General features: G+C 37.8%; 5 protein-coding genes across 7 annotated transcripts; all 5 read left to right on the top strand.

Annotated features, from left to right (window-relative positions):
• The first annotated feature begins 703 nt into the window (after positions 1 to 703).
• Positions 704 to 3,717, top strand: LOC117631307. 2 transcript variants are annotated; one of them, XR_004586310.1, is made up of 8 exons: positions 704 to 1,296; positions 1,749 to 1,826; positions 1,933 to 2,075; positions 2,221 to 2,291; positions 2,569 to 2,664; positions 2,778 to 2,870; positions 2,983 to 3,140; positions 3,265 to 3,717. XR_004586310.1 is itself a non-coding variant. In XM_034364386.1 (8 exons), exons 1-7 carry the CDS (start codon positions 838 to 840, stop codon positions 3,063 to 3,065), a joined length of 1,023 nt encoding a protein of 340 aa, XP_034220277.1. In that variant the 5' UTR covers positions 705 to 837; the 3' UTR covers positions 3,066 to 3,078; positions 3,265 to 3,717. The 2 variants fall into 2 exon arrangements, 1 of the variants encoding a protein (XP_034220277.1); XM_034364386.1 differs by having other exon boundaries at positions 705 to 1,296; positions 2,983 to 3,078.
• Positions 3,718 to 4,777: 1,060 nt separating this feature from the next.
• Positions 4,778 to 6,148, top strand: LOC117631972. 2 transcript variants are annotated; one of them, XM_034365328.1, is made up of 3 exons: positions 4,778 to 5,068; positions 5,308 to 5,569; positions 5,853 to 6,148. In XM_034365328.1, the coding sequence occupies exons 2-3, from the start codon at positions 5,317 to 5,319 to the stop codon at positions 5,885 to 5,887; spliced, it is 288 nt and encodes a 95-aa protein (XP_034221219.1). In that variant the 5' UTR covers positions 4,778 to 5,068; positions 5,308 to 5,316; the 3' UTR covers positions 5,888 to 6,148. The 2 variants fall into 2 exon arrangements, with proteins under 2 accessions (XP_034221219.1, XP_034221218.1); XM_034365327.1 differs by having other exon boundaries at positions 4,783 to 5,068; positions 5,315 to 5,569.
• A 409-nt stretch (positions 6,149 to 6,557) lies between these two features.
• On the top strand, positions 6,558 to 9,554 carry LOC117631332 (tafazzin). The gene is made up of 7 exons (XM_034364428.1): positions 6,558 to 6,986; positions 7,527 to 7,645; positions 7,738 to 7,803; positions 7,940 to 8,137; positions 8,221 to 8,339; positions 8,591 to 8,696; positions 8,865 to 9,554. The coding sequence occupies exons 1-7, from the start codon at positions 6,758 to 6,760 to the stop codon at positions 9,417 to 9,419; spliced, it is 1,392 nt and encodes a 463-aa protein (XP_034220319.1). The 5' UTR covers positions 6,558 to 6,757; the 3' UTR covers positions 9,420 to 9,554.
• Positions 9,555 to 9,656: 102 nt separating this feature from the next.
• On the top strand, positions 9,657 to 11,240 carry LOC117630600 (F-box/kelch-repeat protein At3g06240-like). The gene is made up of 3 exons (XM_034363301.1): positions 9,657 to 9,685; positions 9,961 to 9,970; positions 10,041 to 11,240. The coding sequence occupies exons 1-3, from the start codon at positions 9,657 to 9,659 to the stop codon at positions 11,238 to 11,240; spliced, it is 1,239 nt and encodes a 412-aa protein (XP_034219192.1).
• Positions 11,241 to 11,748: 508 nt separating this feature from the next.
• Positions 11,749 to 12,806, top strand: LOC117630598 (probable linoleate 9S-lipoxygenase 5). Its single transcript, XM_034363300.1, has 2 exons — positions 11,749 to 11,804; positions 12,020 to 12,806. Exons 1-2 carry the CDS (start codon positions 11,749 to 11,751, stop codon positions 12,765 to 12,767), a joined length of 804 nt encoding a protein of 267 aa, XP_034219191.1. The 3' UTR covers positions 12,768 to 12,806.
• The last annotated feature ends 1,887 nt before the right edge of the window (positions 12,807 to 14,693 follow it).

The following is a 14,693-nucleotide window of genomic DNA, read 5'->3' as shown; positions in this document are numbered from 1 at the left end:
AGCAAGCATTCATTTATGCGGACAGGCATATAAATAAGAAGCGTGCAAAATTTATGTGTATGCAAAACAAAGGGTAGCCAAGGCCTAAGTGATCTCAGAGAAATGCAGATATGACTGAAAAGAATGGAGACAGAAGGAAATTTGCCCAAACAATATGCTTAGCCCTAGCTTCGTGGTCTGCACCTAACCAATTCCACCAGACGCATCTTTGTCAGACATACTGCCCGCCCCCGCAAGGACGCCGACGATGTTTTAAGGACGAGGAGGAAACTATATTTTCATCATGACTTAAAATTTGCAATGATATTACTGATATATAAATGACGAGGTTAAGGTTGAGGTTAATATGCTGCTGAGCTTCTCCTTATTTTTTGTGCTCACATTTCATTTCATTGTGATGGGATCTTTTGCCTATATATGCATGCTTATCCCATGGATGTTTGGTTATGCAATCCAGCCATAAAATAAAAAACAGAATTCAACCTTCTTCCCGATTCCTGTCTTCTTCATCAAATAATGAGGGACACCTATGCATTCGGAATTGTATTTTATTAATTCAAATATTTATGTTATTTATTTAATAATTATTTTTACAAAAAATTACTTAAAAATATAATATCATTTAACCACAATTATCCATCAACATAGTCTTGAAAAATATACGAAAATTGGTAGCGAGTCCAACGAGTATACCTCAGATAAAATTATTTTTCATTTGAGTCGAGAATTAAACTTTCTTGTTTTTGGTCGAAGAGAATTAAACTTTCTAGTTGTAGCTCAGAAACCACCCACAAGACTCGAAATGAGAGATATGAGAGAGGAGAGGGAAGAGCGCAAATGGGGAAGCCCTCTTTCTCACTCGGATTGACATTCTTCGTCTCCCTCTCTCTCACAGCCTCCTCCTACTCCATCTCATCCTCTTCTTCATGTTCCCCAATCTTTCTCAAACCATCTTCACTATCAACATCTCCCAAAGCCACCCCTTCAGACCTGCTCTCTTTGCTGGGCTCCAAATCCCAGTCTTCAACCATTAACCCCCTTGTAGCCCAAGAGCTCACTTCTTGCTTCAAATTCCTCGTACCCTTTACGCCAAATGTCAACAAATTGTGCCCACAAAAGTATCCCAATAGAAAAGTCTTAAACTTGAAGCAAAAGGGTGATTTATGTCAACGGGAGGAGGAGGATGAGCTTGTTTGGTGGCCTCCTCAGCCGGTTTTGGAGCTTGCTCGCCTCGCTGTTGACTCTGGTGGAGACCCAGCTGCTATTCAACGTGCTTTGGATCCCACGATGATCACTGTCAGTCTCTTTTTCCTCTTTTCCTTTAGCAATTGCCGATGCCTCATGTCTATGTTTGCCTTTTGTGCTTAGATTTGGCGTAAAATTGTAACTTTGGTTTGGCAGCATTCTGATAAATTGTTGTCGGGTGCTTAACAGTTATTTTTCTGGAAAATTCGTGGATACTTTTCCGAAATTGGTCTTCATTGTGTAGGTTTTTCCCCATTTTGATTACACTTAATTGGGAGATTGCAATTCATCCACATATTTACATCACCCTGTTCCAGAAAGTGGCTCTAACCTCTGGCATATTATGATTATACTTATGTGGGTGTTCCATATACACATTGATGGTGTCATCTCATAACTTTAACTAATATTTATGATGAATTGAATGTATTGTCTGGGTTGTTTTACTAGTCTATCTGTACACCAGTTGTAACTGGAGGATGTTTAATTTAGTAATCCATTAGGTACCTGATGTTGAAGGATCAAAAGCGAACCGATGTGAGCTTACTAGAACTCCATATGGGAGACGCTTCATAAGTGAGGTAGGTTTGCATCAAAGGAATGAAACTTCAAATTTTCGAGTTATCCTCTAGTCGCGAAATTAATTCTCCTTTTGAATTCATATAGTGCTCTTCTGTTGCACTGCAGGAGTTGAATTCATATCTTGAATTTTTATTTGAACTTATTCTAGCTCGGGGTCCCGCTGTTGGGCTGAATGTGTCGTTGAGTCGCTATGATTTATTCCATGGCCACCTTTTTCTTGCCATAGACACCGGAAGACTTGGTATATTGTAAGTTGGTATCTTTCTTACTGCATCCTTTCTTGTATTGTTGGTACCATAAAAGGCTGAGAAAATATTAGACCTAAGTTGCAGAACGAACAATGTTTTACCTATCATTGGTTATTTCAAGAACGTATCTTTTTATGTTTGACAGATTCCATGCCAAAGAATACCCTGCATATGATAAAGAAGTATTTCCATACAATATGGGCTACTGTCAAGTAGGTAAAGATGCCTTGATTACATCTTTATTTTTGCAATTCTCAAAATCTGTTTTGGTACTCAAATACTAGCTGTTCTATCCTCCAGAGTGACTTATCTGAAAATAGAAAAATTAATGAAGAAATAACTTAAAATGAAATCCTCTTTTTAGCTTTATTAAGTAGTTCCTCAAATTTTTTGGTTCCTCATGTCAAGCAATTAAAATTGGTTAGATAACATGGTAATTTCTTGTGGTGAAATGTTTTTGTTACACCTGTTGTTCTTATATTACATCTCTTAGGGTCTAATGTGAGATATGATGATTCAATGAACTTGCGAAATATCCTCTGGCTGGCTCCATTGCCAAGCAATTCAACTAAAGCTTGGGTAGCACCAGGTACCCTTCCATAACCAATGCACTAAGATATACTGGTGGTGATTAGTAAAAAATGAGCCATAGGCCATTTCTTTTGTAATAAAAGTGTTGTAATACTGCTTGTTGATTTTCAGGTGTCGTTGTAGCACTGGATGCCCATCCAGAAGGCATCATATATAGAGATCTCATACCTGAATATGTAAATTTTGCTAGGACAATATATGAAGGTTTGAACTTCCATTATCATTTTCACTCCCACGTGGGTGATATGCCATTTTCCGTTTCCTAACATAAGTTCCAGAAGATTAAGAAATACAATTTTTCATTGTTTCTGGTCAGACGATCTTGGGGAAGTTGCAGTTGATGTCAACTATTTGGATGTTGGGAATGCAAAGTCGAAGTTCCAACTTTTTATATGCTGATGCTCTTTTCAAGGTTTGTACCATATGCTTTCCCTTCATCGCCTAGTCTATTATGCAACAGTGCCAAGTAACCATGTAAGGAATCTACCTTTGTTTTGTTCTGTAAATAGTACTATAAGTCTTCCTTGGCTGTGTTCTCTTTTCATTCTGATAAATGAAATGAGATGACTTTTACTTTTTTTTCGTTCCACAATTGCAGTTATTTATCGTGGATCAACCCCAAATGCGATACGAGCCAAATACAAAGTCTCAAGTAGGCTGGCCAGGATATTTCCTTTGGTTTGATTGTGGAAAGTAATATCCGAGAGTACACAGGAGATGCGTTGGTTTGTTCTTGCTGCAGATTTCGCTAGGCATGCAAGCTGAATTTGCCAGTGTCGGTGGTTGTGCTGTTTCCCCTTTACTTCTGTTCCCAAGTGTGGAGCTCTGCAGATGAACTCACCAATTCATTGTTCCTAAATCGTCATTTCTTCCCCATAATTTAATGGGGATGTGGTTTGTAAAGAATGTCTTGGTTACTAGCTTGTTAATAACAAATCTTAGATAATTGGTTGAAACAGAATGATAAATTAGAGTTAAAAATAAAAAATAAAAAAAAGGAACCATGCAACAGTGTTCAATCTCTCATAATGAACTTGATTTCCCTATTAAACTGGGCCACAAAATGACATTTCCCCTCTATTAAAAACTGGAATTATTATAGAGCAAACTCTAAAGCCCAAACCTAGAATATTTGCGGATAATTAGTGTAATCCCTTGACCACTCTTAGGGCTCGTTTAGAAGTTTAGAAGTGATTCTGAATAGGTTAAAAAGCACTTTTATGAAGAATCACTTCTCTATATAATCACTTTAAGTGGTTTTAAGTGATTTTATAGAGAAGTACATGAAAGGTGTTTCTCTCCAGAATTACTCAAAGTGATTATATGGAGAAGCACATCCCAGAAGTTACAAAATCACTTCTAAATTTTTTTTTGTTCTTTTTGTTTTCTGAAAACAGAATCACTTCTAAATGAGTAGGGGTGGGCACGGTTCGGTTTGGACCGGTTTTTGCCTCAAATTAGAACCGATCCGGTACTATTCATGCGGTTTGCTTCGGTTCTGTTTTAATTAAAAAAATTCAAAAACTGTCCGGTTCGATTTGAATCAGTTTCGGTCCGGTTCCGGTTCCGATTCGGTTTTGAACCGGATTATAAAAATTATTTTTTAAAATTGTTTTGTAATACAATTCTCAACTGAAATATTATTTTTTTACTTGAAAATTAACAAGTTATTCAATTTCATATAAAAAATAAATATTAAAGTGAGAAAAGAGAGATATTTTGACATTGAACTTGGATAAATATTAAGTTTTTTTTAGTGAAATTAAAAATATAGCATTAAATATAAATATATATTGAAATTATATATTTTTTTAGTTTCACCGGTTTGGTTCGGCCCGGTTCGGTTTTTGAAGACATGGAACCGGATCCGAAACCGGTCCAAATCGGTCCGGTTCGGTTTTTGAAGACATGGAACTGGATCCGAAACCGGTCCGGTTCGGTTTTTGACCGGTTTTTGACTTTTTGGTCAACTCGATTTTTTTTCGGTTTGGTTCGATGTGGTTCGGCTCGGATTTCCGGTTTGCCGATTTGAGTGCCCACCCCTATAAATGAGCCCTATTTGTTAAGAAGCCGAATATTTGTATTTTGGATCGGGTCGCGTTGTGGTTACACCCGGACACCCCCCCCGCCTAAATCTCCCATCATAAATAAAAGAGGAGAAAGCAAACACCCGGAGGTTAATTGGGATTTCTTGTGCCCGCGTCATTTTCTCTACCTTTTTGTAATTTCCGGTCCTTTGGGTAGCTGCCTGCTTGCCTGCTTGCCTGCTTGCCTGCCTGCCACAGGGGAGTGTGTGAGGGAGGGTTTTACAGTAGCCAGCCACCAAACACCTCAAACAATCTTCAATCATCGTCATCTCAAACTCTGTTCATCGTTCCGTTGCTAAGACTTCAACTTTCAAGGTAATAAGTCTACTTTCTCTCCTCTTCTCTTCTATCTCTCCCTCATTTTTCTCTGCAACCAAACTTAAACCCGTGCTTTAGAATAGTTGAGTGACATTTGCTTCTTCTTCTTCATGGAGAAGTGCAGTATTGTTGATCTTGTCGTTTGCAGATATGGTGTTTGTAAAATTGCCTCTTAGACAATTTGTGTTAGTGTTGTATGAACTATAATTTGTTGGGCAATCTCTAAAGTGAACTAGTTTGCAGCAATGGCCATGGAAGAGCCAAAAGACCCGTTCAAAGGGGTTGATTGGAAAGCTGTTGGTAGTGACATGCAGAAGGACCCCAGTGTTAAGCCGGGAATAAAGAAGCGGCTTCCCAGAAAGATTAGGCAGATCCCAGATTGCTATTTTCTTCCTCGAAGATCCCTACCCTATAACATTGCATTCTATGGAGCATGTATTGCTGGTGGCATTGGTGCTGGGATGCTGCTGGAGGTCTGGATAAACAAGAAAGTTAAAGGTACGTATGCCCTATAATCCTGAAAGTTTCCAGCTTTGCAAGTTTAATGCTTTTGGTTAGATGCACTGCATATCTGAGCCTTGTCCATGGTGGGTTTAGGGGTTTATGGTTTAAATTGCACATTCAGAACATTAGGAATTACGAAAGGAGATGTTAAAATAAGAAATCTATGATCAGATTGCTGATTTTTTATGGTTCTACTTTGTTGTAATGCTTAGCCTATACTTTTCTGATTGTTGGAAGTAGAGTTTATGTGCTAATATATCATGCTTTGGTGCTGCAGATGATGGAGGAGTCATATGGGAGTTTGACAAATGAAGCCAAGAGAGATGGAGTTGTTAATGTGGTGGCATTACAAATTTCCCCTCTACTCTCTCTGCCTCTTTGCTCTTTCAGAATATTCTTACTGAGAGATAAAAAGCTGTAAAGACAACTGAGTTTGGTTTCTATGCTAATGTCTGGTCTTGGCATTTTGATAATGAGCATACTATATTGTTTTGATATCGGCTCTCCGTTCTGTTTCAACTTTGATTTTCAGATTATAAGAACTGATCACAACTCTCTGTCATTTTTCGTACTTATTCCACAACTTCTCATCTTTGGAGAAGATCGCAATCGTCCAATAGTAGAATAAACTGGGGGAAGGCCATGATTATTTTTTCTTTAAACCAGCCTTTATTGGGATTACGTTTTCTTTATACAAGCGATATTGAGATTATTTTTTCTTTGTACAAGCGATAACACAACACCTATGGTGCATGAAAATCTGCTCTTAACCATGATTATCAATTATTTAACAAATAACTAAATCCTTTCTCTGAGGCAGATTATGACTGAAATTAAATTATTACTTTTTTGAAGATAAATTTTTACCCAAGTCAAAAGTTATTTTTTTAATAAAAAAAGGGCTTTCATAGACTTGGAGAGATTTTTGGGGCAATAATCCGAACAAAACGAGTAGTTTTTAGGTGCGCACTACGCACCAGGGTACATCGTGCACCCAGGCACAACACAAAAAAACCGCATACCACTTCCTTCCTCTCTCTCGCTCTCTATACTCGCGCTTAGGCTTGGCTCCTCTCTCTCTCTCTCTCTCTCTCTTCGAACCCCCGTTTGTCTCTCGTCTCTGTTTGATCTTGTGCTCTCTTCTGATTCAATTTCTCTGTAATTGTGCGTGCGTGTTTATAAATGGCTGCCGCGAGGGTCGAGCGTGGCGATCTGTGGAAGAACAAGGCCCTGTCCGTACAGCTCCGGCTCAGGGAGCGGTTCAGAGTGGAGGTGGACCGCCGGCTCAAGCTCCACCCCATTTTTACAGACGACGGTTACTTCTCCTCCACATTCCAGCGCTGGCTCCAGCGCTTTCGTGACTTCCGCAGAGACTCTCTCCCTTCTTCCACTGTTTTTTATCGCAAACGAGGTATTTTCTCAATTTTTTTTTTTTTTGGTGTGTGTGTGTTTGTTTCCATTTTCATTTTCGGAGCCGATTGAAATTTGATTGATGTGTTTCTGTCATTACTTTTTTCCGTATTTCTTAAAAATTGCAACTTTTTAAAATAAAATTCGTGGCGGTGGACTTAGCTTAGGCAGTGAAGAAATCACAAATTTTTAGTTTTATTTAGTTAAAATGGTTTGATGAATGTAATTCACTCTCTCCTAGTCTCTTGCAGTTAAAAATCAGTTAGCTGGCTAGCATGAGAGGCAAGACTAGTTATGTTTCAAATTAGTAAGAAATTAAGAATTTCAGCTTGGTGACGATTTTGGGTTCCTATTGGCGCGCATTTTGTTAGTAACCAATGGTCCTTTTTTTTTCGTTAATCAACTGAAATTTTTTTTAAGTGTTTATAATAGCGTTTGTTTAGTTTGCACTTCTATCTATAATCTAAACATGTGGGAATTGCTGTGAGTTTTTTTGTCAGACCCATAATAAAAGGGTGATTTTTGTTTTTGCTGCCTGCAGTGGGTAAGGAATTGAATGCTGAAGAAGAATCAGTCCTTCTTCGCATGCTTCAAGCTGTGGCTGTTCCTGTGATTGGCAATGTTTGTCATGTGTTTATGAACGGATTAAATCATATCCAGGTATGTGAACTTATGCGGAATTGATATAACCCAACACCTTTTTTTCTACTTTTGAGGGCTGCACGACTAATTTGGGTTTTTGGGTGTGATAGGTTTATGGTGTAGAAAAATTACATGACGCAGTGCTACACAGACCCAAAGGCCAGCCTCTAATAACGGTAGAGCCCCATGATCCTATTCTATGGATCTAGAACTGAGTGTATTTTAATCTATTGGATTAACCACCATTTGCTCCTCCACTTTCAGGTTTACCATTGTTGAATTATGATGTTTTCTTTATGTGTTCCGTTTCAGGTGAGCAATCACGTTGCTTCTATGGATGACCCGCTTGTTCTTGCTGCATTGCTTCCTCGACATGTTCTTCTGGATGCTCAGAACTTGAGGTGGACACTGTGTGCCACTGATCGATGTTTTGCAAATCCTGCAACTTCAGCATTTTTTCGATCTGTCAGAGTCTTGCCAGTTTCTCGCGGTGATGGGATTTATCAAAAGGTATTCTTTGAAATATCCCTTTAAGGTTTGCTGCATTGCGTACTTTTTAAGTATAGTGTGATAACCACGCCCATGTGATTCAGGGTATGGATACAGCTATTTCGAAACTGAATCAAGGTGGTTGGGTGCACATCTTCCCAGAAGGTAGTCGTTCTCGAGATGGTGGCAAAACCATGGGGTCTTCCAAGAGAGGTGTTGGGAGGTGAGGATCTTGTTGTGAAAGTGTGTTGGAGAGAGAGATTCCCCTTTTCTTGGATTCATAGGAGTTTTTTAAATGATTTTTTTGGGGGTTGGCTCCCAAGCTTTGGTCTTTGAGCTGTGAGCTTCATTGTAAAGAGATGTGTCTTCCTTTTGAATGGTAACTTTTGGCACATCGGTTGCAGCTGCATTTGGATGCAGTTCTCTTTTCTTTGGAACACTATTTGATGACTGTTGCATATTCTTACTTGGCAGGTTGGTCCTTGATGCTGACAATATTCCTATGGTTGTTCCATTTGTGCATAGTGGGATGCAGGACATCATGCCTATTGGTGCCAGCATTCCAAGGATTGGCAAGACGGTAGGTAGTCTAATGCTTGCTTTCTCAGTAGATGTTCAGTTTTTCGCAACTCAGTGTCCTTTTGATATGGTGATGGTGTTATCTTTCCAGTCAGATATTCTTTTAAGACTTTAGCAATCATATGAGTGAGGGGATAGGCCTTTTTATCCAGTCTTTTGGAAAATGTAGGTGACGGTGGTTATTGGAGATCCAATCTACTTTGACGATCTGTTAAATTGTGAAGGAGCTAAGCATGTATCGAGAGGAAAGTTGTACGATGCAGTATCTTCAAGGATTGGACATAGACTGCGTGAACTGAAAGTTCAGGTGGACAAATTGGCTCAAGTGACTCGGCCCCAAAATCTTCCTGCACAGAACACAGAGCGAGCTGCAGTCATTTTGCAGCAGGTTGATTGGGAATCATTCGGAATGGGGAACTTAGTATCTTCTGAAGATGATGGTTCACAGGTGCCTGAAACTCAGGTCCAACTAGTTTCTACCCATACACAAGAGCCCTGGTCTACCGATACTGATCGGCGTTTCAGAGTGGGTTTCTCTCGGGAAGGTGGCATTGCATCGCGGATGCGTAGTTTTATGGACCACCCTGACTTGATGGGTTTTGCAGCCAGAGGTTTATTTATGAACCGTAGAGCTCATGAAACAACTCCAAGCGGTAGAGGGGTTGGTCCCTTGAAAGCATGGAAACAATATTTGGAGGCCAATGTATTACCACAATGGAATTAGTTCTAACATAACACTCAAGGAGAGTGAGAGGCCGATGTAAATTAAAATTTTGATTTTCATCATAAATGAATTGAGGTTTTTGTTTAAAATTTTCTTTTTGTTTTAAGTTTAAACGGAAGTTTATAATAATTTGACTTCACCTCGTTGGTTTGAAACCGATAAATTTTAATAAAACTCAATTTGATTCGATAGTTAATAATTTTTTTCTTCTTCTTATTTTCACTTGGGTTGGATCTTATGTTCTTACAAAAGAACCTACTAAGCAGGTTAATTTGACAGTTGAATTATATTTGTTCAAAAAAGATAATAAATAATTAAATAATTTATGTTATTTAAAATAAAAATAAAAATACATAAGCATATCGTTCCTTTCTTCGCGTTCAACCCAAAACAAATCACGTTTCTTTCTCTCAAATTACTTTATATAGTGTAATTTTTCCGCAAATATAATTTCAAAAACTACAAACCAGCTGAGTTCCTCACTACAATCAATTTGCCTACATTTCACATCATTGAAAGAAAACACAACTCTTTCAATTAGAAACAAAAAGGTTCTCTCCTTTCATTAATTTCTTTTAATCTTCTTTTGTATGATTCATCGTACGTTGTTGCTTCTGCCAGAAATTGGCAGAGTTTTGCAAAATGCCAGAAGAAATGGTGGTGCAGATCTTGTCAAGGCTTCCTCCGAAATCTCTGATGCGATTCAGATGCGTTCATAAATCGTGGTACAATTTCATCAATGACCCCAACTTTGTGGATGTCCACCTCTCCAAATCCATAGACAACAGATGTTCATCCAAGACCTCAACTTGTGTCCTTTTCAAGCGTTGTGTCCTCAACAATGAAGCAAATCATATTTTGTTGTCACTTGTTGATCTTAGCAATGACAACGATGATGTTCAAATTCAATCTAATTCTATCCGAGACCTCAACCTTAATAATGTTCCTCCACTTTCTGTAGGGCTAAGGCACGACTGTTTGGACATTGCAGGCCATTGCCATGGGATTATTTGTCTAACTGATTTCTCTGAGAATGTTTTTCTATGCAACCCAGCTCTAAAGCAACTCAAGCTTCTTCCCAAGTCATGCCTTCGTCTACCTCAACCTCCCCCGAATACCCTGAACAGATTGCAGTCGACAGGGGTAGCTGTGGGATTTGGCTACGACAGCAGAGCCAGGGTTTACAAAGTTGTTCGAATCGTAATGCATTTTGAGGGGTTTTGGATCTTGTTCTTCCCTCACATGGCAGAGGTATATACCATGAGCTCTAACTCTTGGAGAGAGATCAAGACTGATATACCAAGCACTGTGGTTTGGTCTTCTTCTTCTTCCCAAATCTACTTCAAGGGTGTTTACTATTGGTTTGCCTTGGAGCTGGACAAGGAAACCCTAGACGAAAACAAGAAAGTCATGCTCTCCTTTGACATGGACGATGAGTTATTTTTCCATACGCCGGTGCCGGATAGTTTACAAGATTCAGAAGAAAACTATGGAAGCCTTGGAGTGTGGAATGAATCCATTGCTCTATTTTCTTATCACGTAGAAAGTGGGGTTTCTAAATTCATAGACATATGGGTGATGGATGGTTTTTGTGGTACCAAGGGTTGTTGGACAAAGCACTTAACCATCGAACCTATAGCAGGCATTGGGATGCCGTTGACATTTTGGAACAGTGATGAGCTTCTTCTAGTTGCCACAGATGGATATGTAGTTTCCCACAATTTCGATACAAAAGTGCTTAGAAATCTTCCTATTCATGGTGTGCTTTTTGAACATTTTCAAGCCGTGCTTTATACAAGTAGCCTCATTTCAGTTAATTGAGACAACAAGAAGATGCTCATGTTAAGTAATCTCTCATTCTTCTACTTCTTTTAAGAAATATTCTTTTTGTAATTGTTGTAATTTTAATGAAATATTACTTTTGCATGTGTGTCAGATTGTAATTTGACAATTAGGAAGCTGTTATGGGTTTTGAATGAAAGTGAAGGGGAGGTTAGGAATGGTGTGTATATATACTGTGAGATTCATTTTATTTTATTTTAATATAGTACAGCCGCGTGGCTATACTTGGGTCTTTTTTAATTTTTTATTAAATAGTATAGCCTTCAAATACATTTAAAGTGTATAGCCGCGCGGCTATACTATTTTTAAAAAGTTTTTCCAAAGAGCCCCGTGTATAGCCTATACTGTATTCAATAGAGTATAGCCCGGCGGCTGTACTATTTATTTAAAAAGTTTTAAAAAGTCACGAGTATAGCCGCCCGGCTATTCCTTTTGAATATATTAGTATAGCCGCGCGGCTGTACTAATTAAAACAAAGTGGTCTGTGATGTACAATAACTGGGTCTTTCCTGAACAAGCGCTTCCCGTGGATCTCATCAAAAGGTAAAATCTTATGACCAACATTTTTCATCTAAAAATTTCGGCAATGGATGCAACTCAAATATTAGAGCTAGGACACAATGTTACAGGGAAAAATGAATACAATTAAAGGGTCTAAAAGATTTGATGAATGCTGTCATTATGTTCTTAAGTTTCAAAAACAACAAAGATAAAAGGCTTGATGGCATTTAATTATCTACTCTTTGCTGTGTTCAGAGGAATGGCAAAGATCCAAAATCGTCGCACAGTGTACGCTTACTGATAGAGGACTATCCATATGCTGCTGATGGGCTTGAGATATGGTCTGCAATTAAAACATGGGTTAAAGAGTATTGCTCCTTCTACTACAAAAATGATGAAATGGTTCAAAATGACTCAGAACTCCAGTCTTGGTGGAAGGAACTCAGAGAAGAAGGTCATGGTGACAAGAAAGATGAACCATGGTGGCCTAAAATGCAGACTTGTGAAGAGCTGATAGAATCATGCACCATTATCATATGGCTCTCTTCAGCCTATCATGCAGCAATCAACTATGGCCAGTACTCTATAGGTGGATACGTCCCGAACCGGCCAAGCATAAGCCTGCAGTTCATGCCTGAAGAAGGCACTCCTGAGTATGAGGAGCTCAAAACTAACCCTGACAAGGCATTCTTGAAAACATTTGCACCTCAGCTGCAGACCCTGCTTGGCATGGCCTCCATAGAAATCTTATCAAGGCACCCAGTTGATGAGCTTTATCTTGGGCAGAGAGGCACCCCAGAATGGACAACAGATGCAAACATGTTGCAAGCCTCTGAGGATTTTAGAAAGAAGCTGGAAGGAATTGAGAAAAGAATTATAAAAATGAACAAGGATGAGAAATTGAAGAACCGAGTTGGACCGGCCAAGATCCCGTACACTTTGCTCTATCCTTCTAGTGAGCCTGGACTTACTGGCAAGGGAATTCCCAACAGTGTCAACATCTAATGCTTCTCTATTTTGTATATTTTACTCATCCTTCTCTCTTGGCTCGATATGTTTTTTGTTGTTGTTGTTGTTGTTGTTGTTGTAAGAATAAATTCAGAAATTGTTCATGTGTTTACTATGTGAATCGTGGGGGATAAACTGGAGGTACACATGCTGAAATTACTTCATGGACAAAATCTGCAAACATAATCTCAGCTACCTTACCAGCTGCGTAAGTGCTGCCTCGATCAAAGACAGACAAAATCCATACATGAGCATATCAATAATATCCAGAACTCATCAGCTTTCAAGTTAGTCCAAAGTCAAATAGATCATGAAACATAACCAGAGTATTATAGTTTTTCATGAAACAAGAGTATAACCAACAGGCTGCACACCAGTTTCTCCAATTGCAGAACTTGAAGGTATCTGCTTGGCAACTCTTTGCCCATGTCCAAGAACTCCGTCGTTGTCGAGATCAGAAAGAACCTTCTGGTCAGCAAATGGCCTTCTCCTTTATAAAAATTCGGCTCTGTTTCTTCATCAGCCACAGCTCTTGCATGATTAAAATTATTTTGTCAACCAAAACTAGATTTCTTGGTAGGTCTTAAAACATTTTTTTTATATGATTACACAATTTGTGTGGAAATGAGCCTCTTACTTCTGATCATACACTTTGCATTTGATTAGCATAGCCGGCTATACTCTCTTTGTATATATGAATATTTAAACAGTATAGCCTCGCTGCAGTACTATTCAAAACAAAATGTCCCGCATATAGCCCTACTATTTAATAAAAAATAAATTCCAAAGTCCAGCGTATAGCCGCTCTGCTATACTAATTATTAAATTTTTTTAAAAGAATCTTCTATTTACCTATTTTATTTGTTGTTATTTATGTGTAGTGCGGCTTTACTGCTGTTTTCTTTATTATTGATAGGAATTATCTTGTTAAGACCCTATTAATTGATTAAAACCACAGATTCATACTATAAGCATGATGATTGCCGAGTATAGCCGACCGGCTATACAATTTATCATTAAAAAAATTTAAAAAGTCCGTAGTATAGCCGTGCGGCCATACTCTTTGAATATATTATATTTAAAAAGTGTGTAATGTATATTATGGTATATTCTTTCGACATATCCAAAGTATATAATGAGGAGTGAGAAATTTCACAGTAAATCAATTTGAGTGTTCAATTTTTTCATTATTTTTTTTCGTGAGAATGTTTGCCTTTGATCTACCTCACTCTCTCGAGTGCTACTAAATTCTGTTACTATACACATTATTTGTCATAGAGAATTGCATGCTGAGTTGGAGTGGTCTTGGTAATTACTTCATTTTTCAAACACTTTACATGAAGAATACTACATCCTCTCTTACTATTATATCCATAAATCTTTGTTTGAAATTGTTGTTCTAGTTGGCAAAGAGATTGCAAAATCACCATCTTGCATTTTTGTTACAACAAGTAAGAAATAATCTTAGCCTCCCATATTCTTTCATAGTTAGTAAAATACGGAACGCAAAAAATACGAATATAATATGTATGTGTTTATTCCGGCAAAATTTTGGCAAGTTACAACTAAAAATTTCGGCTACTATATAATATTTTAATATTTATTATTTTTATTAAAAAATATGTAAAAATTGTGTGTATAATATGTAAATTTTTTGTGTATTATTGAAAATTTTGTAAAAAAACATGTGTATTAAACATGAAAATTATGTGTATTAACATGCAAACGTTATTAGGCCATTACACGTCACGTTTTTTAAAACGCAAAAGTACAATACACATATTGTACATTTTTAATATTTAATACACATATTTTTTTATAAATTTTTAAATAATACACACAAAAAATCATGTATTATACACATAATTTTGATATTTGTAACGTTCATCCAATAAAAGAAGAAGATGATATTGCGGTGGATGA

Source organism: Prunus dulcis, chromosome 6, assembly GCF_902201215.1.
Source record: "Prunus dulcis chromosome 6, ALMONDv2, whole genome shotgun sequence".
Lineage (NCBI taxonomy): Eukaryota > Viridiplantae > Streptophyta > Magnoliopsida > Rosales > Rosaceae > Prunus > Prunus dulcis.
Note: the sequence above shows the minus strand (reverse complement) of the source record. Positions and strands in the feature narration are given on the sequence as shown.

Bases quoted from the DNA above. Each gene is read 5' to 3' on its own strand.
- LOC117631307 (XM_034364386.1), top strand. From the start codon at position 838: ATGGGGAAGCCCTCTTTCTCACTCGGATTGACATTCTTCGTCTCCCTC. The intron at 2,076-2,220 runs GTAAGTTGGTAT...TATGTTTGACAG, and splicing joins ACCGGAAGACTTGGTATATT to ATTCCATGCCAAAGAATACC. The intron at 2,292-2,568 runs GTAAAGATGCCT...TACATCTCTTAG, and splicing joins TATGGGCTACTGTCAAGTAG to GGTCTAATGTGAGATATGAT.
- LOC117631972 (XM_034365328.1), top strand. From the start codon at position 5,317: ATGGCCATGGAAGAGCCAAAAGACCCGTTCAAAGGGGTTGATTGGAAA. The intron at 5,570-5,852 runs GTACGTATGCCC...TTGGTGCTGCAG, and splicing joins GATAAACAAGAAAGTTAAAG to ATGATGGAGGAGTCATATGG.
- LOC117631332 (XM_034364428.1), top strand. From the start codon at position 6,758: ATGGCTGCCGCGAGGGTCGAGCGTGGCGATCTGTGGAAGAACAAGGCC. The intron at 7,646-7,737 runs GTATGTGAACTT...TGGGTGTGATAG, and splicing joins ACGGATTAAATCATATCCAG to GTTTATGGTGTAGAAAAATT. The intron at 8,340-8,590 runs GTGAGGATCTTG...CTTACTTGGCAG, and splicing joins TCCAAGAGAGGTGTTGGGAG to GTTGGTCCTTGATGCTGACA.
- LOC117630600 (XM_034363301.1), top strand. From the start codon at position 9,657: ATGTTCTTACAAAAGAACCTACTAAGCAG.
- LOC117630598 (XM_034363300.1), top strand. From the start codon at position 11,749: ATGTACAATAACTGGGTCTTTCCTGAACAAGCGCTTCCCGTGGATCTC. The intron at 11,805-12,019 runs GTAAAATCTTAT...CTGTGTTCAGAG, and splicing joins CCCGTGGATCTCATCAAAAG to GAATGGCAAAGATCCAAAAT.